The sequence below is a fragment of the Pinus tabuliformis genome, chromosome 6 (genome assembly GCF_031772625.1).
Source record: "Pinus tabuliformis cultivar Carrire ecotype Pingquan chromosome 6, CPIR1, whole genome shotgun sequence".
NCBI classification, from domain to species: Eukaryota; Viridiplantae; Streptophyta; class Pinopsida; order Pinales; family Pinaceae; genus Pinus; species Pinus tabuliformis.
In genome coordinates, this window is record NC_142292.1 from 1,218,129,472 (window position 1) to 1,218,151,874 (window position 22,403).

Genomic DNA, 22,403 nt, shown 5'->3' on the forward strand with positions numbered 1-22,403 from the left:
TTGTATGAATGCCTTTGTCCTGATGTTATTTATCATTCAAGAAAGTCTCATTGAGTTATGGGTAGTGGTCTGGAGGCTAGCCTGAAATGGTGGGTCAGAATCTGAGACCACACCATATGAACTGGAAGTTTTAGGCTATAACCGCACCCTTACAGGCTTATGCTTGCAGTTGGAGGCCTATGACTGCATGGAGGTTTTGTCATGCATGTGATTGTGGGGCCAAGTCACTAAAAACACAATCTAGCTCAGGGTTTGGGCACTTGGAGTGGTTTCTTAGCTCCTGGGTATCTTATAGCTCATGAGGAAGGTTAGTAAAGTTCAAGTGTGTCGAATCCACTTCCTTAACTGTACTTAGGAGGTTGGGTCATGTCATAGTAGCCCTCAGCTCATGTTTACCCCAACAGGTCAATTAAAGTGGGTAAATGTGGGAGGGGCCGTTATAAAAGCCTTCATGATGGGTCTTTGGGTCAATGATGCCAACTCCATATCAGTGTCGTCAATATGTTCAAGAGAAAGTCCACCCTCAGTTGACATGTGCTACAATACCCTTGAGCCTTACTTTATGTCTGCATTTCATGAACCAGCTCTACATCATCATTTTCTATCTCAAATCTTGATACTCGTTTCGTGTCGTTGGTGGGGGATACATCAAGGCCCTCTTGCGAGAGGTCGCTTCCTATCGACATCAGCACATTATCCAGGAAGTTGACTTAGAAACTCCTTTCAGTGCCTTGGAGCTTGCATACCTTAATGGAAAGTTTCCTCACTTTCAACAACAAGTTCTCATCATTAGCCTTTGACCAGAAGATTTTGTGTGGTGTTCGACTTCAACTCATTCCTTCACATCACATAGATTATATTGTAGTACCTTGAGATCCATTATCATTATCAGTGGTTCCTCTTGCATCTATTAATGGTTTACATCATTGATCAGTAATCAGAAGGTGTTTACCATGTTCGACTCCAACTCATTTATTCACATAGTTAGACTTGTACTATCAAGTGACGAGGTAGAAGACCCATATCTAGTTTCATCCATCTGAGTTGCGATTTCAGGATTCATACACAATTACAAAGTATGATGGCTATGATCATTCATAAATTCATCTAAGCATGGGTCCACTATTTATCATTAGTGAACGTGACTTTAATTATTGTACATGTAATTTGGCTCATATGTTCAATATGGGTATGTCTGCCTCAACAATGATATCATGGTGATTATGTATTGTAACAGATAGTTGATGATATCGACCAATCTATTCTTAATCTTGACTTGTAACATGGAAAATCACTTCATTCCTCAGCCACCGCTTCTAAATTTTTACTTTAGGGGGCAATCTGTTACGGGTCATTTTGTTACACCCAATCAAATGGCCTAGAAATCAAACTAATCATCATCCTTTAACATTTTGTTTTCATCCCGGGATTAGTAATATAGTACAACAAGTCGTAATAATTACTACCTTAAAAATCTCGCTCTGCAACTCGGCTCCCGCTCTGCAAACCCTCGAGATCTGCATCTCGCGCGTTCTGTAGACAGCGAGCGCGCCCGCTCTTAGCCGCCCTGATCCCTGCGGGCGTGTCCGCCTGGGGCTCTCCTTCATACTGCGGTCAGACTGGTTCATGGAGGACCGCGCTGCTGCCTGCTAGCTTTCGACAGGCCCATTCCCTAGGGCTTGCGACCATGGAGGTGCTGGGCACTCCCCAGGCGCCTCTACCTTCTCCTCCGCCGCTCTCGCCTTCTGAGGCCTTCAATCGGCTCTTGGCAGGGCTCCCAAAGAAGAAGAATTCTGAAGCTGCGAAATTTGTAAAAAAGTTGGATGATATTCCTGTGATCTCCCTTCCTCTAGAAACCCCGATCCAAGTTGCATTGTCTTTGGCCGAACGGGCTCTCATCGGCCAGTTCATTAGGCTATGGCCGTCCCCAAAATCCACTGAGAGCTGGGTCAACAGAAACTGGGCGCCATTGATCAAAGAAAGTGTTACCTCTTACTTTTTGGGGAGAGGATACTTCATCTTTGAATTCACTTCAAAGGATGACAAAGATCTGATCTTCCAAAATGGCCCCTACTTCATGGGCCCTGAGGGTTTGTATCTGAATAAATGGACTCCGGACTTCGATCCGGCAGTAGATGTGCCCAAAGCAGTCCCGGTGTGGGTTAGACTTCCAAATCTCCCAGTGCATTGTTGGAATTGGGACTCTTTGATGCACATTGGAAATGCCCAGGGGAAATTTATAGACCCAGCGAACAATAAGGACCAATATGACTGCACCAGGATCTGTGTAGAAGTAGATCTGGAGGTGGGGCTACCAGAGGCTATCAAAATAAACGTCGGAAGCTGGACGCACTTGCAGAAACTGGACTATGAGAAGTTGCCCTTCAAATGCCGGAAATGCCATGTTTATGGTCACTTCGCAAGAGGCTGCCTGACCAACAATGAGGCTGTGTAGGGGAAGGAGGACGGATGGAATCAAGTCAAGTGCCTCAAACCTTATCTGAAGACACAGAAGCTGGGAGGCCCTAATGGCAAAGGACCTCACCAGGCCTCTGCTCAGCAGATCCCGCCCAAGCCTGCTCCAGAAAATAAGTTCGATCCTCTTAGCTCGCAACCAGAGGACACCCAGGAGGTCGTGGTCCAAAAGGAGACAGAAGCTACTCAGGAGATCGAGAAACAAAAACCAATTTCTCCAAGCAAAGGTACTCCCTCAGCCTCCCTTAAAGGAACAAGTGCTGAAGATCCCAAAGGTATGACTTTAGAAGATAAGGAAGAAGAGTAGGAAATGGAAGAGTCAGAGGAGGAAGGAGAAATAGGAGAGTCCCAAACCTCGGTAAGAAGATCTACAAGAGGCCATAAAACTGACAGGGAAAAAAGAGAGCAGGAGACTTACAAAGACAAGCTACATGGCAGCCAGCCAACTCTGGAAAAAATGCTAGCCTCAAAGCTTAGGATGTTGAAAAATCAGCCCCAAGGCTCCAAGGGAGCCCACCAGAAACATAAATAATGAAGGTCATCTCTTAGAATTGTAGAGGTATGGGGAGTAAAGTTAAGGAAGAAGCTATGAGAAGTTTAATAAGAACAAAAACTCCAGACATACTTCTCGTCCAGGAGACTAAGCTGGAAGACATAGTCTTCCTGCAAGCAAGCAAGAAACTTTGGTTTAAAAGTGAAGCAAGAGCAATCTCTGCCTGGAGCGCCTCGGGAGGGATTGGCACTCTATGGAACGCCAACAAATTTGCAGTCACCTTTGAGGCTAGTAATACTCACTGGTTGCTGTTGAAAATGCAGAATCTGGATACTAAGGAAATCTTTTGCCTTTTCAATGTATACTCTCCAGTCAATGTCGGGGAAAAAAAGGATTGTTGGGATTTTATAAGGCACCAAGAAGACTTGATAAACCTGGAAAATATAATTATTGTTGGAGACCTCAATCTCACTCTTCACTCGTCTGAAAAAAGGGGAGGCAGTGCAGTCCGAGATCCGGCAAGGGAATGGGCGAAGGATCTTATGCAGGATTGGGACTTGCTGGATATCAAACCTTCTTCCGGTAAGTACTCTTGGTCTAACAAAAGAGTGGGCCCTGGTCATATTGCTGCCAGATTAGATAGATTTTTCATTCAAAGATCCTATCTGTTACTAGGTTTAGAACCCATAATGCACATTCTTGCTAGTAGCATCTCAGACCATAAGCCCTTAAAGCTAGAGCTCCTAGCCCATCTTGATCTGGGTTCTATTCCCTTTAGATTTAGCCCCCTCTGGGTCAAGGAGCCATACTTCATGCAAACAGTCAAGGAATGTTGGAGTCAGCCTGTCAAAGGATCTCCTTTATTTATCTGGGAGGAAAAGCTTAGAAGGGTAAAAGGAGTTCTAAAACAATGGGTCAAAACCCTATCCAACCCTGATACAGAAAGAAAAGCCATTAAAGCCTCTCTTGCCTCTCATCAAACTCATATGGAGAACGCTATAGTCACAAAGGAGTTGTTAGATCAAGAGGCTCATCTGCAATAGTGCTTTCATAAGGCCTGCTTAGCTGAAGAAGAATACTGGAGATTAAAATCTTGAAATTTCTGGCTCAAAGTAGGGGACATGAACACTGCTTTTTTCCACAAACAAGCCCAGGCCAGGAAATGCTTCAACACTATTTCTGAGATTAAGGAGGATAACGACACACACAAGAATTTTGAAGACATTAAGAAAGCAACATTTTCCCACTTTCAAAACTTGTATGGTGAAGATAAGGATCTACACTAATACTCAGATCTATTAGACATTATTCCTTCTGCAATTTCTCCTCATATGAACGAGATCCTTGAGGCCAAAGTCACTAAAGATGAAGTTAAAAAGGCCCTTTTTGATATGGATCCGGATAAGGCCCCTGGGCCAGATGGCTTCTCTGCCAGGTTTCTCCAAGTTTGTTGGCCGATTGTTGAAAAGGATCTTCTCAAAATGGTTCAAAAGTCTCAAAATACTCAGAAAATAGGAGGCAGCACAAACTCCGCTTTCTTAGCCCTCATACCCAAGGAAAAAGGCGCCAACAACTTCAGCAGATTCCGTCCGATTTCCTTATGCAATACTGGGTACAAGTTAATCACCAAAGTAATTGCAAATAGACTGAAGCTCATTCTTCCCAAAATAATTCCAGAGAATCAAGGAGGCTTCATCCAAGGAAGGCAGATCGTGGACAACTTCACCCTTGTTCAAGAGGCAATTCATTCAAGTCTTCTTCGAAAAGAACAAGGTATGGTGATTAAACTCGATTTAGTAAATGCCTTTGATCGAGTAAATCATAGCTTTCTTTTAAAAGTCATGAGCAAGTTTGGTTTTGGAGCAAACTTCATTAAATGGATCCGGGCATGCATCTCGGAGCCATGGATTGCTCCTCTTGTAAATGGAAGAGCCACTGATTTTTTCAAAGCTTCGAGAGGGCTTAGGCAGGGGTGTCCTCTTTCCCCTTTGCTTTTTGTCATCCAAGCCTCTGTTCTTAGCTTCATGTTAGACAAAAAGATACAAGATCAATATATTAATGGACTGTGTATTGCAAGAGGGGTCAAAAACATAAATCACACCTTATTTGCGGATGACACTCTGCTTTTGGGTACTGCCTCTAAATTTAAAGCAGTTTTGGATGAATTCAGTGAGGCCTCAGGCAACGTTGTAAATAAGAACAAATGTCACATCTTCAGCTAGAACACTTCACCCAGACTGCTCCCCGCTATTTCTAGATATTTGGGTTTTGCAGCCTCCTCTTCTTGGACCTCATTCAAATACTTGGGCCTTCCTGTTTTTCATAAGAGACCTACAAGCAAAGACTGGCTCCCTCAACTTGAAAAATTCAAGACTAGGATCCAAGCCTGGGGTTACTCCTAGCTCAACACTGCTGGCAAATCTGTCCTAATTAAATCTGTGCTTACCAGCCTCCCTCTATTTCAATTTGTTGGGCTCTCGCTTCGGTAAACATATTAAAAAAAATGGAAGAGTTCATGCAGAGGTTCTTTTGGAAGGGAGGAAACAGAATGAAAACAAGATTCCCCTTATCAGTTGGGAAACCATCTCCAAGCCACTGTGGGAGGGTGGTTTGAATTTCAAAAACCTCTGTTAGCAGAATGTGGCTATGGCAACTAAGATTATCTGGAGGATCATTGCGCCTAATCCTAGCTGGGCCCAATTGGCTCTCTGGAAAAAGTATTTTAGAGGTCCTCGTTCTAGCTGTTTAGACAATGTGATTCATTTGCCTAACTCGTCTTTCCTTAAACTGTATGTTAAAGCTGCTCCTTTAATCAATGCGCACTCCTACTGGATCCCAGGAAATGGCAAAAAGATCAACATCTGGACTGATAAAATCATGAATATGGACCCAATTGAAGACAGAGCCTCCATTAGAGCGCTGCGATGCTGGATGGATAGAGAGGGGCTGTGTTCGTTGTGGGATATTTCTCTTTGGAGCGATTTTGTTTGGGTAGGTTGGAAACGTATTGAGGTGTCGACTCATATGATCAACGAATGGTCCACGTTGCTTGACCTCCTTCATGGCTTGGTGCCCACGCACATGAGGAAAAGAGATTCGAAAGGCTGGGGGCCGAATGCCAGAGGCTACGCTGTCTCCATGGGATATGCCAAGCTGAATGAGAGGCCATACATCCCCCCCGACCTAGCACCTTGGCAGGGTGTCTGGCGTTTTCCTTCATGGCCCAAAGTCGACTTCTTTGCCTGGATTCTTTGCCATGGAAAAATCCTAACGTATGACATATTGCAGAGGAAAGGGTTCTACGGTCCCTCCATCTGCTTGCTGTGCAACGAAAATGCAGAGACAACAGTCCATTTAATCCTTGATTGCAACTTCTCTAAGCAGATCAGGTTCTCCTTTATCCACATTTTGGATCCCAACTTTTTGCTTCCTTCCACTGCTGATCTTTTTTCCAATTAGGAAATCAGATATCTTGGCCCACCTCCTAAAAATCAGATAATCAAAACTGCATGGGTTGTCCTTCCAAAGGTTATTTGTTGGCAGATATGGCTAGAACGAAACAGAAGAATTTTCAGAAATACTAATCAGAATCACAAGGCCTTAGAAATCAAGATTAAATGTCATTTAAAGGAGTGCTTGACTGATATAAAAGATGATTCTAATCTCAGCCAACAGGACATTGCTTGGGGATCATTCCTTGACTTGCAATTTCAATCAGTAGTTAGAAACGTCCCTCCTCTTAAAGACTGGCAAATAAGGAAATTTGAAACTGACTTTCAAGACTGGCTCAAATCGCACTCAAGGCACTCTCTCTTTTTTGATGGGGCAGCAAAGGGCAATCCGGGCAAAGCTGGTGCAGGAGGTGTTGTTGTAAATCCAATTGGGGAAAAAATTCATTCCTTTGCTTGGGGGCTTGGACATTCATCCAACATTCAAGCTGAGGATTTGGCCCTCTTTCAAGGCCTCAAGATCCTCAAAGATTTAAATATAAATGAAGCTAATGTTGTAGGTGACTCCCAGATCATTATAAACGCAATGGTTTCCAATTCCCTAGCTTTGGATCTTAAACTAGCAAGGCTGATATCCAGAATTAAGGGCTTGGAAAACGCTTTTCAGAAGTTGAATTACTACCATGTGCTGAGAACTCATAATAAAGAGGCGGACATTGAAGCCAACAAAGCTGCCCTCCTCTCTGCCGGGGTCAAGATGAAAGACGAAGAAGAATCATGGGAACCCATCCCATAAGCTGATTATTGCCATGTTTTACTGCTTGCTCTTAAATAAATTTGTTTGTATCTTCAAGTGGGGAAAAATATCTGAAATCGAATCTATAGATTCCTTATCAAGGAAGAAGTCTTCAAGCTTCAGCTGCATTCTCATTCTTAGCAGTGAGATGCAACAAGATATAGACATCCTCAATGTAATCAGATTTTCGGCATTCAGGCCAAGATGAATATAAATACTCCATAACCGTTTCTGTCAAAAAAAAAAAAAAAAACATTTTGTTTTCATCCCCTGTAAAGCCTATAACATCCTCTCTCCAAAAAATCCAAGAATTATGGGTTAAACACCTCAAAACCCTAATTTTTAGATCCATTACACTTTCCCTTTAAGAAACATACACTGGTTATAGGTTGTACACTGACCAACGCATGTTGCTCTTGCGGTAAGTGCGATGGCCTCTAGAATTAGGTAAACAATAAAAATAATTTTGAATCTTCTCTTTCCAAAAGCTTCCAATGTAGTTTTAACTATTTACTAGTGATCAAGATCTCAAACTCTTACTCTTAAGGTCTTATCTCTTATCCCTAGAGCGTATCTCCCCCTATATGTGGATCTAAGTCTTAGATTGATAAATCCCAAACCACCGTATTTAACCTATAAATTTACTGCCTCCCATGGAGTCTGGGTTGGCTTTTGGAGACTCTTATTTATGCCCTCATGTTGCTGCTTTGTGCCTAAGGATCCATTATCCATCCATGCACTTGACTTGTGATTGAAGGCTTACATTTTGACAAGGGAAGGACATGATAGTGGGAGACATCTACAAAGTCAAAGTTCTTTAAAGGGTTGCAATCTCTCATAAATTCATTAATACAAAAAGTGATTGGTTTTCCTATACTTATGCCTTATTGATGCATATGTATTACAATGCCTTTTTGACTCATTGTTTAGAGATGTTAGTACATGTTATTTGTATGTTGTAGTACTCTTGCACGTTTTAGTTGTTTTGCAGGTTCTATTCATAGTATTTGGAGTTGGAGTAGAAATTTACAAGCAAGAAGAAGAGGGAAACTTCCGTTGGGTTCCAGGTATGTCCTTCCTCCATGTTCTAATTTCTCTAAGGAAAGCATAAGTCCTTTTGTTCCTATTGTTTCTAGATCAAGCCACTAGATCTAGGGAGTTCACTTTTGTTCGCAGAAGAGAATTTCGGTTTAACATGCCCAAAAATTTTGGGTGATGTTGTAGTAGCTACAACACAATCCTTGATCATTTCATTGCTCATTACCTTTTCTAAAATTGTTTCCTTAGGAGGATTAGAAGTAGTCCCTTTAATAGCTGATACAACTGGTTCTTTGGCACAAGAGTTGTTGAGATGAAGAACTAGGAGCTTTGGCCACAACAACTTCTTCTTTTTTTGATTGTAAACTCGATGGTAGTGGAGCTCTCCTAGTATCTATGTATACCATGAAAGTATAATAATGCTTAAGAGATAACTCTTTAGCTTGCATACATACCTATTAATATGAATTGACTTCTTTAAATATATCATCATATACAAAAGTCTCACGAACATATTTTTTAATACCAACGTTGACAGTTATATTCTCAATGATCTTATGTGAATCATGCATATTCAAAGGAGTAGTAGATAACTTCAGAGCATTGAAATGAATTAACTCTTTTTCAGCATGTCTAGAGTTTTAAAGGGTATAAGTACTAATTGGAATTGGGAACTCAGGCCACACTCTCTTAGATTCCCTTTTTTTAATTCTACTGTAATTCCAATACCCATTATCTGATATGCCACTTCTCTGCAAAGAAGCATGTCTAGTATATATAGGGGCAGAACATGAGGTGGGATAAGACAACCAAGTGGTCTTATAAAAGAGAAGTTTCCCTCGGTTTGCCAATCTCAAATTCTTTCTAGACAATCCATAGTAGGTCAGGACATTCTTGGCGGTTTTGTATAGAATAAAGCTTGATGAAATGGAGTCATAACAAAATGATAAATTTGATAAAAGTGGTCATAATAGTTGGCTTCCCATAGTTTATTGTGGTAGACCTGGATGGGTAAGGATTCAACATGTGTCCAATTCCAACCTATTGCTAGAAAGGAGATTGTAAGATAAATGGTATCCATAATGTATGCAGACATATATAAAGGAGGATTATGGTTTTAGATAACAGTCCTTTATTTTCAGAAATTAATAACGTGTTGGGAAATGCCACTAGATAGGATATTGTCCCAAATGAATCTACAATCTTCTACAACTCTTTGAATAAGTGGGATCCAATCTAGGGGAAAGTGCGAAAGATCTCTCATACCATGAATTATACAAAGCATGGAGGCCATATAGCTATTAGGGGGAGTTAAAGAGGCAATAATATATTTGTGAGAGGTTTCTTCTTTGTGTTTGTTTGAGTCCCTCCTCCAATCTTTTATTAAACTAGGCATGGTTCTATCAAGCATTGTGCATTATTCATGAGTATTTTTTTTGGAGAACATTAGGGTCATAATTAAGTTCGGCTTTTGGCAATTTATACATACCTTGAATATCTTGAGGTTGAAAGGAGATGACCACTATGTTGTGCGAGGCGACAATTTGTCGCTTGGGTATCAATATGGTCCAAATCCCACTGTATTATATATGTATAAGGTAAGCTTTTTGGTCTGGCACCTGTCTTGTGTAATCCTGACCTTGCGGTTGTTAGTAATGTAAATTATTGACATTTTGTGCCTCCTTGGTCCTCTATCACCACAGTAGCAGTTGTTTCTTCCTCGTTGGCATCTGTTAATTCTTCCTGAAGGGTTCTATACATAACATCCTATGTAGATATTCCTGCATTTTTTAGGGTTATGAAAATATTGGGGAATAGGAAGCAGTTTGGATTTTTGTCATCAATCTCTTCTAAAACTAACCCAAGAACTTTATGTGTAGGTGTATTCTTCTAAACTCTTCCCATGTATGTATGTTTTGAAGAACTAACCAGGTTTGTTTGTTGCAAACAAAGAGTGCATATATGAATTTTTGCAGTTGGGAATAAAGACTATAACATTGAATTAGAAATAACTATGGATAATCATCAAAAGAATCACTATCACACATGGAGTACATAACAAATTAAAATGAAGGGACATAAAACTAAATTTATAGTGCATGAATCGAGTTTCTAGGTGAAATGGGCTACGTAAGATGGACAAATGTCAAGCGAGGATTGAAATATGAGGTAAAGTGTAGGATTATGTGTCTTTCGACATCACCTTGGGAATAATGTCTCGGGAGAAACGAATGAAACACCCGTGGGAAAATGTCAGGGGTTGCCTTCTAGCATGATGTGGAAATTACATACAGGTGGGCATGACATGGACGTATAGGAGCAATTAGGCAATGTAAAGATTAATACGTCAATGGAGTGGGTCACCCCTACATTTCAATCTCAGGAAAACCTGTAGGTGTGCTTTGTTAAGAAGTACGAGATTCAAATTTTGGGGACAGGATTAAACAATCGAGCATAACATGGACCAATGGGAATAAGGTGAGGTGTATCGAGAATTAAATCTCATAATAAACCAAAAAAGGAACCTTGTCACGATCTCCGAGAAGAAAATTGCAAGAAGACATGTAAAGTGTAGGAAATGTGGACCACTATGTGATGCATTGGTTTTCTTTCCATTGAGTTAAGTTATATCGGGGATTTCCAATGGGTGGACAACAAGGATCTTCCGGGGAAAACTTATGAGATGATAGGAAAGGTTGACACAAAAAAATTATGTTAATTATCGGGGAAAGGCCATCTCGAAGGTTAAGTCTCAGCGCTTCCAAGCATATTTGCGCAGGAAATCTCTGGGGAATATCTTCCGGGATGATGTGGATATCAGGGCCTTAGTAAGGAAACACTTAATGAAAGAAAAGTTGTTTATTATATATGTGAGTCTATAATAAATGTTTAATATTTAATAAAAAGTCTCGGCTATAGTGGTTCTGGCCATTAGGCCTTATTTATTTATAAGGTTTTTATTTATATAAAAAGTCTTACCCACGATGATCATTTAATCATAAAGCAACCTTATACATTAATCAAAATTAAAGAATTTTGAATGTCCTTTTGGGGTTTTTAAGGGGTTAAAATTTTAATAAATTATAGAAGAATATAAGATAAAAATTTAAAGGCCCCCATTTTTTATTATGATTAAATACAAAGATGGGGGGTTGTTGTTTTGATACAACAGGTAGGTCCTAATGGACTAGGATCGAAGATTAACCCCCCATCTATGGCAAGGGAACAAGATCATGTTCAAAACCCCACCTTCTTCCAGGTCACCCCATAATCCATATTAAAATCCCAAAATACAAATAAGAATAAGCACCCGATTGCAAAATGAATAAGGTATCTTTTGATCGGAGTCCACCTTTGTGCATGTGCTCTTACCTGATGGGTGAGAAGGCATACGACTGATACATGTGGCGTAGATAAAAAGACATGTCATAAGCTAGTGGTGGTTGTTCAGGGCTGCTAGATAGTGAGATGGATGTGAAGGGAGAACAAATTCCCCTATGGGGTCACCCACTTTTGGTAGGTAACCAAACCTAAACAAAGACTTTAAATTAGCAGCGAATATCATATTAAGGAGGATGTTTTAGAATAGTAGGATTGTTGTTTTGATGTGAACACAAACTATTTAAATCATATACTTAATACAACTTGAAAACGAGTTAATAAGTGTTGGGAGACATAGTTTAAACTTGCATGGTTTTTATGCTCGTGACTTATGAATTTGTGGTTTATAATGCATGACAATGTTGTGTTTGTATGTAAAACTTTTGCAAAGCTCGTGATAGATAAACCATATATCAATCACAAACATTAGGCAAGGACCATCACATGGTAGGTCATTTGTAAGATTAAGGCAATGGAGATTAAATAACTTAAAGTTGTGTTTAATGATTATTGTCCTCACTAGTTAAACATGCAAATAAAAAACTTATTCCCAGAAAGAAAATCTCAAAGGTATCATGTAACACCTCTAATACATTATTTATCACAAATGCTTTTAGATGGTAAAGAAAATACCTCATTGTATATTAATCATTATAATGCTCATTGTTTATTTCTTGTCTCATATTTCAACGTTGGCTTTCTTTATATTGGATTCGATCTACCATCTCCACACTATGCTTGTTAAACCTTCTCTACTCGCTAGTTAGTCAGAGATAGAATCTTTCGTTGATGGACAACAAATTACTGATATCCTAAATTTTATAGTGACTTGGATTCCTCCTAAGGATGTTTGGAATAAGTTAATTTCAAATGGTGTACTCAAAGGTAATTTGGGTTTAAAAATAGTTAGAATAGTCCCAACAAATAAAAAGTGTATAATTATTTTTTCTCTTGCAAAATTTGGGAAGGGCCACCAATAATGAATTAAAGGTCTAAGACTTATTTGAAGGGATTATGTTATGCAATATGGATGGTTTCTCTGTTGTGAAAGTCGAAGGGGGTTCTAAAATATTGACACTTTCTATGAGGACAAGTCTTTGGAAATAAGGGGATTATAAATTATAAGCTAACTTGGATTCGAGTGAAGGCTTAAATGAACATATCCTTTCAACAAACCAAGAGATCAATTATTAAAGTTGTAGATTAGAGAGAAGATGGGGCCATTGATAAAATGGAAACCTTGGAATCATCAAGGTCAATAGACTAATCATGGAAGATAGTGGGGTGGGAGATTAATTTTTCCCTTTCCATGTCGCCTTGAGCCATGCATACACAACCCTTCTTATTCACCCCCACTCCCATCTCAAACACCGCTAAAAGAAAATTAAGGGGAACAAATAAGAGGTGGCTATCCCAAGAAAAGTTAACTCACATAGTGGGGATGATTGAGAGAACATGTAAGGGAGAGAGATCCCATTACCATCCTAACCACCGCTCCAGGTATCCTCATATTCCATTTATTGTCATAGCTTGGAAAGGATATGTATTATCTGGCAACAACCATTCCAACATCGGCATTATATTTTCCAAGCATGGGTTCAGGGAGAACTACAGAGGCCTCATATTAACATTAATGAATGGGTAGAGAGGAGAATCCACCTACCATTAATTTGGATCAATTGAAAGAGTAAAATTTGGATAATGTGGGAAGAGAAGAATAGAAGATGTGGTGAAAGTTATTAATGAGGACAAGGATATTGCCAATGATGATATGTAGTTAAATTATGAAGAATGGTAGCTTTTGTGGTACTCTAAAACCTAGAGATAAAATGTTATTTTTTAAGAAGATGGTGAATGACAATGTAGAAAAGAAAACAAGAAAACTATTGAGTTTGATGTGAGGGCGAGGATCAATAATATGAACATATATCAATACGTTGAATTGAATCTCAATGGGCTAAGGGATAGATGGGTCACATCTATCTTATAAGGTGAAATAACCAACATAAGAACTAAATTATTCAACAAAAAAGGCATCCCTTTAAAGATTTGACTCGTTGTCATAATCGAGCAACCTACCCAAATGAAATTGTAATTGTTGCATCAAATCTCCTCGATGCCCTTGGGGTTAGGCCCTGCTTGTTTGGTCGACGGATAGATCCCTTTGGGTTGATCTGCCTGGATTTTTCCCATGGATGTAGTGGTCACCCAGTGTCCATGAACCACCCTTAAAAAAAATAAATTGCAATTGTTGTTGCAACTCATTAAGCTTGAGGACTTATAAGTGGCAGATACACTCCTAAATGGAAATAACATGTCTACTTTTTTAAAAAATCATTGGATTACTATGTTTTGAATGGTGGTTATTTATTCCTTGAAAAACAATATGAAGAACATAAGCATGCATGGGTTAAAAGGTAAAGTAGTACAAAGGTTTTTTTTGGGTTTGTCAAATCTATAAACGAATTCAAGATAAACAAAGATCCTAGATTTGTATCATGTACATGACGCGCCAAAGTGACCATATATAAATAAAAAATTAATTCCTTTATAATAAATAAAACATCAGTATACATGTTTAAGTAAGAGAGTTCTAAAATTTTAGATGTTTTAACAATTACTTTTGATAATTTTAAGTATATATGTTCTAGTTCTTGAAGGACTGCTTACACAACAAGAATTGAAGCCATTACAAAAAAATCACTATGATTTGAACATGTCACATGTAATGATTGAATCTAGGTGGAGAGTATAACAACATTTTTTCCAACCACTCAAACAAAACTCAATTAACTCTTTAAGTCATGGTTTGTATAGTATGATTATATGTTTTACTATTGTAACGACATATAAAATGATGAAGATTGTTATATATATATATATAACACGTTTTTAATGAGTTTTATTATTGTAACAACCTATAAAATGATGGAGATTGTGATTATAATGCTTGGATTTCGTTTCACACTAATACTTCTTCTGACTTATGCTTGAATAAACTTCTTTATTTGTTCATTGAATGTTACAATAATAACACTACAATCTCTTGAAGTTATTAACCACTATTATCACTAACAATTAAGTCACTCCCTATTCATATATTTTTTTCCCTGAGGAAATATCTGGGCAGATCCACTTAAAGGGATCACATCCCGTTGGCTTATTAGCAGAGCCTAACCCCGAGGGCGTTGAGGAGAATTGACCCTGTGACCTCCCATTAGCGAGGTGCTTGAGCGATGGCGACTCGACCAATCGAGTTTAACCCTTAGAGCACGCGTGCGCACACACACATGCACGCACGCAAGCATGCACACACGTGCACACACACACACACAATTAAACATTTCATTTAAATCATGGTTACTATACATATACCATTTATAATGATTACAATGTTTACTATTATAATACTCATTTTAGCTTATATTTCAATTACTTCTTTATTTACTCAAGGAATGTTTTTATTTTTATTTTTATGGTTCACAGACAGTAGAGATTAGTGACTGCTACGTCCACAAAATATATGTAATAGGAAAATACACACACACGCTATTAAACATTTCATTTAAATCATGGTTACTATACATATAACATTTACAATGATTACAAGATTTACTATTATAATACTAATTTTAGCTTATATTTCAATTAACTTCTTTATTTACTCATGGAATGCTATTTTTTTCTATGTGGTTCACGGACCCTAGAGATTAGTGGCCGCTACGTCCACGAAATATATGTAATATGCAAATCCACCTAAAGAGATCACTTCTTGCCAGCTCAACCATAGAGCCTAACCCCGAGGATGTCGAGAGAATTGAACCTGTGACCATATTTACATTAATAAAAAAGAGTGCGATATTACAAAGTGGTTGGACCGAGGATGAAGGATGAGAGATGGAAGCTGCTCCATGAAAACTGAAACTAGATAGCCTCAGTCCTTATTTAAGACGATACCTGAATTCTATACCTATATGCAAAAAATTTCCAAAGTGTGCCTTGGAACAAAAAACATTTAAGTACACACACTTGTCCATTGACAAAATTAGTCTTGATTTTCACCTATTTCGGTTCATGAGTTGGGTTCGACTTGCCATAGGATTTGTCATGGGAGAGGTTCCATGTTGACGCGAGAATTCAAACATAAAGACCCCACCCCACTTTTCAAGCTTGGTTGCCCAAGCTATTTGCCTCCTTATTAAATATTCTTAAAACATGAAATGATGACATTGATTGAAATCTAGTCATCAATCCCCAGACTCGATAGAACAACAACTAATTACACATCCTTCTGCCTGTGATTCGTGACCCAAGCCCTTATAATATTCTACGAATCCCCACTTACAATGATCCATTCAATTCCTTTAATTTGAACAATCTTTAGTGTCGAAACAATGCGTAGCATTTTGCCATATTGTTAGTGAGGTGGACAAGACTCCATTCATACATATCCTCCTTTTATCCGCCATATTATAAAATGAGCCGCACCCCCGCACTTGCCACCTGAGGGACTAATGTTATAACATAATTTTTTTTTGAATTTATTAATCACTAGTAATTAAGTTATTCTTATTTAAATATTAAAAAGAATAATTTTATAATATATTTATATTAATAGATACTTCGAAATTTTAATTTAATTATCAATAATTATTAAGTGGATAGCATGAGCTTAACCTCCACATAATATTCTAGAATATTTTTAACATAGTCACAAATCAAAAGTTGAAATTTATCTCCAAAATAGTTATACCTATTTTACCATTTGAATTAAAAATTATCATATGAATATGAATTATGATTTTCGAGTATGTTATATTAGTAAACTATGATATTAAATTATAAAATTATACATATTAAAAATTTCCATAATAAAATAAAATAAATTTCCATAATTAAAAATATTATTATATATATATATTTAACTTATATTAATTTTTTCCCATCAATTATAAAATGTATTATAAAATAAACTTTTAATATATATCAAGTCATTCAATTTATATCACAGCACCAATTACACATAGTACTATCAAATAAATTTGATAAACACTTTATGCTAACCTTTTATCCTATGAAACATCTTATTTAAATCATAGCCTTGTGTATTCACACGTATATATCAAGCAAACAAAAGCACTAACATGCCCGTCACACGTATATATCAAGAAAGTTGCCCCCATCCCCCTGCCTCTGTCACTCGGGACGTGACTTTTTTTAAATGACTCGATACGTATTTTTTAACTCTACAAAGCTGCAAGGACACCGCCAAAAAGTTTGTTGCGTAGGGCTTCTGTTTTGCATTTTACAGACTTAACAGGACTCCCCAGGCTATTGCCGCTGAGCATCACTTTTCAATTTGTTTTTTGAAAATGGAGATACGGGAGGGCGAGCGTAACGCTACAGACGATGTTATCTTTCAAAGAATCGGAGTTCCAGTTCCTGTAAGTCGACCGGAACAACGCAAATTTGACGCTCAATCCGCTCCTTTGCAGGCTATCGCCCTTTCCAATCACTTCGGCCTCACCTTTGTTGCGCATCCTCAGGGTAACAGCTGTTTTCCTTTACCCTTGACTCTATTATGGCATTAGAATTATTGAATCAAACAATTTTTCGTCGCGAACAGAGCATTATTTTAGAATATTCAGTTAGCAATGAGGCGAATTCAAGTGTAAATATATGCTAGTTTGACTTCTTGAAGGTTTTCTAATTCTTATTATACGGTGGGTTTTGTGTATTCCATCTCGTTAGATTGCCCAATTGTGCTCTGATAGTTTTCTGGCCCCTTTCAACATGTTTGAAAAATAATTCTGATTCTTAAATTATCATACAAAACAGGCTTCTGTGTTGTGAAGACCACAGAACTTATACGGTTGGCAAATGACCTGAAAAACAATCAGCAGAAAGAATCGACGGTTCAGGAGTTGAGCATTGTAGATGTCTCACTTGCTGGTATTGGCATTCTGGCCTTGTCACGCGATGATCTAATACTCGTTGTATCTGTGGAAGGATGGGTTCATTTTTTTCGTGTCCCTGAACTAGTTCACAAGGTACTCTCTAATTTTTGCCCTTTTTTCTATAATTCTCTGCTTGTCATGTGTTTCGGACTGTCTAAATGCTGGAAATTGGGTGCAATGCCTCTAGACGCAGATAATGCTGATAATCACTGAATGAAACTGGAATGAAACTGAGTGCTCTCAAAATTTTGCCCCTTTTCCGTAATATGCTCTGTTTGTCACTTGTTTCTGACTGTAAATGCTGGAAAGTGGGTGCAATGCCACTAGATGCGGATACTTCTGATGAGTTGATCACGGAATGAAATTTGTTCGGGCCTAGTCTATTTGCTCAAGTACAATTAAGATTTCCAGATTTTTGTAGATTGAACCTTTCCATTTTTTTTCTCAGTGAATTTCGCTCAGTATGTAATTTTTGGGTATAACTCGTAGATGTTTAAGATATCTGTCTATATTATGTTCACATGGTCCATGTTACCTTTTACTATCTCTTTTGCGATAGCCAACCTTTCTGCCACCTGAAGTAGCAAGCATCTCTACAGATTGTTTGCTGTCATGCTATAATCTTTCATCTTTTCTATATGAAATTGATTCAGTAGGTATCTTTGGGGCCCAACCCTTAGATGTTTAATATATTTGTCTATATTTTGTTCACATGGTCCACCCTACCTTTTACTTTCCCTTTTGGGATAACCAACAACCAACCTTGTGCCACCAGAGGAAGTAAACAGCTTTACAGATTGTTTGCTGTCATGTCATAATCTCCATTACATCTATCTTTTTATTTTTGAAGTTTTTGTTTCTTGTGAGTCAAACTTGGTCTACTAATTTTGTTTTCAAAATAACCCCATTTAGGCCTTTATACTTTTAATGAATCCAGCTTCATTGATGCGCTATTCTCTGCACGGTCCAAAGAACAAGCTGATAACTTTAAACAGTAACTAAATAAAATATTTTTTTAATGTGTCAAAAATAATCATTCCTAACCAGGAGAAGATCTGTCAATAATGTCTTGAGTTTTGTTAAAGCAAAGGACAGTATTGTACTAGAACGCAAAATTAGGTCCATATACGTTAACAATATATATTAAATACACCATCAAGACAACATTTAACATGTTCACAGCAAATATCAGGGGAATACCAGTGGAATCCAATTTCTCAAGCTTATTTCCTTTGTAAATTGAATGTCTAACTCAGACTATTAGAGTGACCTTTACACTTGTTGGATGTAAACTACATTTTCTCAAAGCATGTATAGATTGCATCTTGATAACATATATGTATGGTTATATCTTTATTACTAATTGTTCAATCCGTATATTTTGGATCATGACCCCTTTTCCACAGACTTATATGATTTGCAAAACTCGTGCTTCTAGGAGTAGGCATTTTGCGAGTGGAGCTTTGGTGTTTTTGAAAAGCTGAAACTGTAGTGTTTGTTTGATACAGAAATATATGCTTGATCTAAATTTCTTACTGGATTTAGTTCAAGTTCCTTTGTAGATGCAGAGGATGCTGATGAGTTGAGCATGGAATGAAATGTGCTTGCCTCTAGTCAATTTGCCCGAGTACTATTAAGATTCCATATTTTTGTGGACTGGCCTTTTCATTTTGTATCAATGAATTTGGTTCAGTATATATTTTTCAGGGCACAACTCTAAGAGCTTTAATATATTTATATGTATTCATATGCTCTACATTACCTTTTACTCCCCTTTGGGATAGGCAACCTTCTGCCACCGGAAGAAGTAAACAACTTGATTTTTAACCTGATTGGGACAAGCTTGCTGCTGTCCTATACTTCCAGATTTGCAAAATAATGCAGAAAATGCTGAAAACCAGATTTGAAGTGTCCTTGAAGCAACCTGGAAGTGTGGAAAACACACTAGGATGATACATCCTTGGATGCTTGAGCTAGGGGACTGAAATAAGAGTGAAAAGGCATCCCAGCTATGAAGAAAATGCAAGTAAATGGTAAATTACAGCATTTTCATCCAAATTTGCATGAAAAAGGGGTCGAATCCCCTTAAAATTGAAAGATGTCCTAAACAAGATAAAAATTGTTGCAGCACTTATGACAACTTTAAACACTTTTAAAAATAGATAATATGCAATTAGATCACCTTAGAATGTAATTAGGGCTTTAGAGGGGGTAGGGGCAACCTTTCATGAAACCCTTGGCAAGGAGCCTGCCCAATCTTGTTGTAGATATTGCTGAAGATAATAATAAGATTAATGAAAACACCTTGAGAACCCTCAAATTTATGTTATATGACTTTGAATTGCTCAAAATAAGAGGGGTGTTTTACTTGGGCCTTTAAATCTTCAATATGACATGATTTCCAAGGAGGATGTCTAATACCAAAAATATAATCCATCAACTTTTTTCTAGACAAGAAATAAAAGCTCTGTTACACTGGAACCACTCTCGAGAGGTGGGAAACTCGTTCCAATGGTTCCCGCTCTCCCAGAAGCTTTGGAACTGCAGGGGAACGTTCCATTTTCAGAAGGAAATGCAACGGGAGTTGGGGACAGTTTTGGGAGCTTCAAAGATTGATTTTGTGGAGTTCCCAGCGTTCCCACAACTGACTTGACACAAATTGGCGGGAGTTTGTTTTTTGGCGCCAAAAATATCCCCGGTTCCGACCAAATCGACTCCCAAACCTCCTTAAATGCTGGTTCCTCGGGCCTCCTTTTCACTCCATCACCGAGGTTTGATGTTTGCTATTGAGAGCAGGACAATTGAGAGTGCACAGTGGCTGACACAACAAACAGTGGTCGAGGTTTGCTGTTTGTTATTTGTTTTTTCCTTATTGAATGAGCGCATTCTTCTTCATCGTCTCAGTAAGTTCCTTAACCAAACTTAGTTAAGAACATGCACGTTTTGCGTTTTTAATTTTTTGTTGGTAAATGGCTGCTTTTATATTAGTCTATGTTAGATCTATATTAAAATCAGATAATATTACCAAAATTGGGGTGGGTATCAAATCAAATTAATTGCGTGACGCGTCAAGCTATGCCAGATTGTGTTCACATTTCATTATCTTGGTTGTTCCCTGTAGTTATTTTGAATTTGATATTCATATAATGAATTAACATTTTAAATTGATTTTAATATTTGATTCAATATTAATTTTAATCATTATATAAATTATATAACTATTTTATTTTTTATTTTTATTTTTTTATTATATAATATTACTGCTCTCGATTAGTCGTTTCCTGTAAATTTTGGGGAAACCTTTAGCTGTTCCGGATACTCGTACGCAAGTTCCCAACGTTCCAGAATCTCACGCAACATAGAATAAAAGATATTCAATGGTTTACTTTTTATTTTTGATGGCTAATCTTTTCTATTTTTTTGGATTTTGTTATTTTGTGTTTTTAGGATTATTTCAATATAGGTAAATAAAAAGACAATTGCAGGAAATTTGAAAAAAATGGTTGGTTGTTGGAATAGGGCTTTAGGTGTCTTATGTCCACTAGGGCTATTTGGGTCAAGATAGATGCCCATCGCATGTTGGTTGTATAGCCCAACAAGGAGAGCCAATACTTACCTCACTTCAATAATAGAGAAGTGCGAGAAAAAACCCTAGACATCCCTCTCCAAGTGACAAAGTTGCCCTTCAAATGGATTGATCTTGATAGCCTTGTAGTAGCCTAAAAATTAATCACAAATTTTCCTTTGAAAATTATTTAGAACAACCAAGAAAAAGGGACTCCTCCAATGTCAACACTAAATATTTTCATGAAAATAGTCACATTTTGGCATGAATGATCTCAACAATTCACAACAATTTGGGAGGACAGTGAGGCGTTGTATTTATAGATGAGGCTCTCAACATCTCTCCTCATTTTGCTCCTTTGAAAAAGGTGACTTGTCACCCACTAAATGCTTGGAAACTAGCTTTTAACTTCTCTCTTTTTGTTGAGAAACCAGTTTGAGTGTACATTAGGGTAGATTTCTCTTCTTTGATAATTGCTTGTGAATGTTGTTGGCTTCTTTTTAATGTTTTATGATCTTTTCATCAAACAATTACCAAACGTGCAAAACATGAAGATCACAAGAAACAAATAACACAAGATATAGGCTCTAAGCCAGGGCGAAAACCCCACAAGGGGAAAAACCCAAAAAAATCTCTTCCTATAGAATTAGATCAAAGTGTGATATCCAAAATCCATGACCATAAAAAACTCCAACTCAAGATGCGATGTCAAGCCCTCCTTCCACACAACAAATCCATCAATAGCCAGAGACTAGCAACATGTACAACATCAAGAACAAATCTTCAATAAGAAATGTGTCAAGGCAGAACTTCCACAAATATGAGCTTAAGAGAAACTCTTTTTTACTTGTCAATTTCAGACTTCGACCCTCCTTCCTTCTTCAATATTTAAGAACAACTCATGCGAATTTTGTGTCCAAATGAGCTCAATTATCCCTTTATTTATGTAGGAATTTACAGGGTAAGTTCCTTAGAAAGAACACCAAAAGGACACCGCTCACAACCAGATCACAGATCAATACACCGGTATTTTTGACGTGGTTAAAACCCTCAAGGAGGGAAACAGTCCACGGCCTGCGCCAACGTGGCTACTACAGGCAATTTATTAATCAAAGAATGAAAATTTACATAAGCTTCTCTCATGCACGGATTACCCGAACAATGACCCTCCATGCGCTTTAAATAGAACTCATGGACCAATCGGGTGTCAAGCCACGGGTCAAGTGTCGGTAATACCGAGGAGAGAGTG

The 22,403-nt window shown here is 37.9% G+C and overlaps 2 protein-coding genes across 2 annotated transcripts in view; both read left to right on the plus strand.

Moving 5' to 3' along the window:
• Positions 1-1,687: 1,687 nt before the first annotated feature.
• LOC149263073 (uncharacterized) lies at positions 1,688-2,455 on the plus strand. The gene has a single exon (XM_089386181.1). It carries the CDS (start codon positions 1,688-1,690, stop codon positions 2,453-2,455), a length of 768 nt encoding a protein of 255 aa, XP_089242307.1.
• Positions 2,456-16,832: 14,377 nt separating this feature from the next.
• The window catches only part of LOC149263074 (uncharacterized), a 283,712-nt gene continuing 278,141 nt past the window's right edge, over positions 16,833-22,403 (plus strand). The window contains exons 1-2 of the mRNA XM_089386194.1: positions 16,833-17,179; positions 17,471-17,682. Of these exons, the coding sequence (XP_089242320.1) occupies positions 17,005-17,179; positions 17,471-17,682 (387 nt within the window). The 5' untranslated portion in view covers positions 16,833-17,004. The remainder of the gene's footprint in view (positions 17,180-17,470; positions 17,683-22,403) is intronic.

Coding starts and splice junctions, on each gene's coding strand:
- LOC149263073 (XM_089386181.1), top strand. CDS start 1,688: ATGGAGGTGCTGGGCACTCCCCAGGCGCCTCTACCTTCTCCTCCGCCG.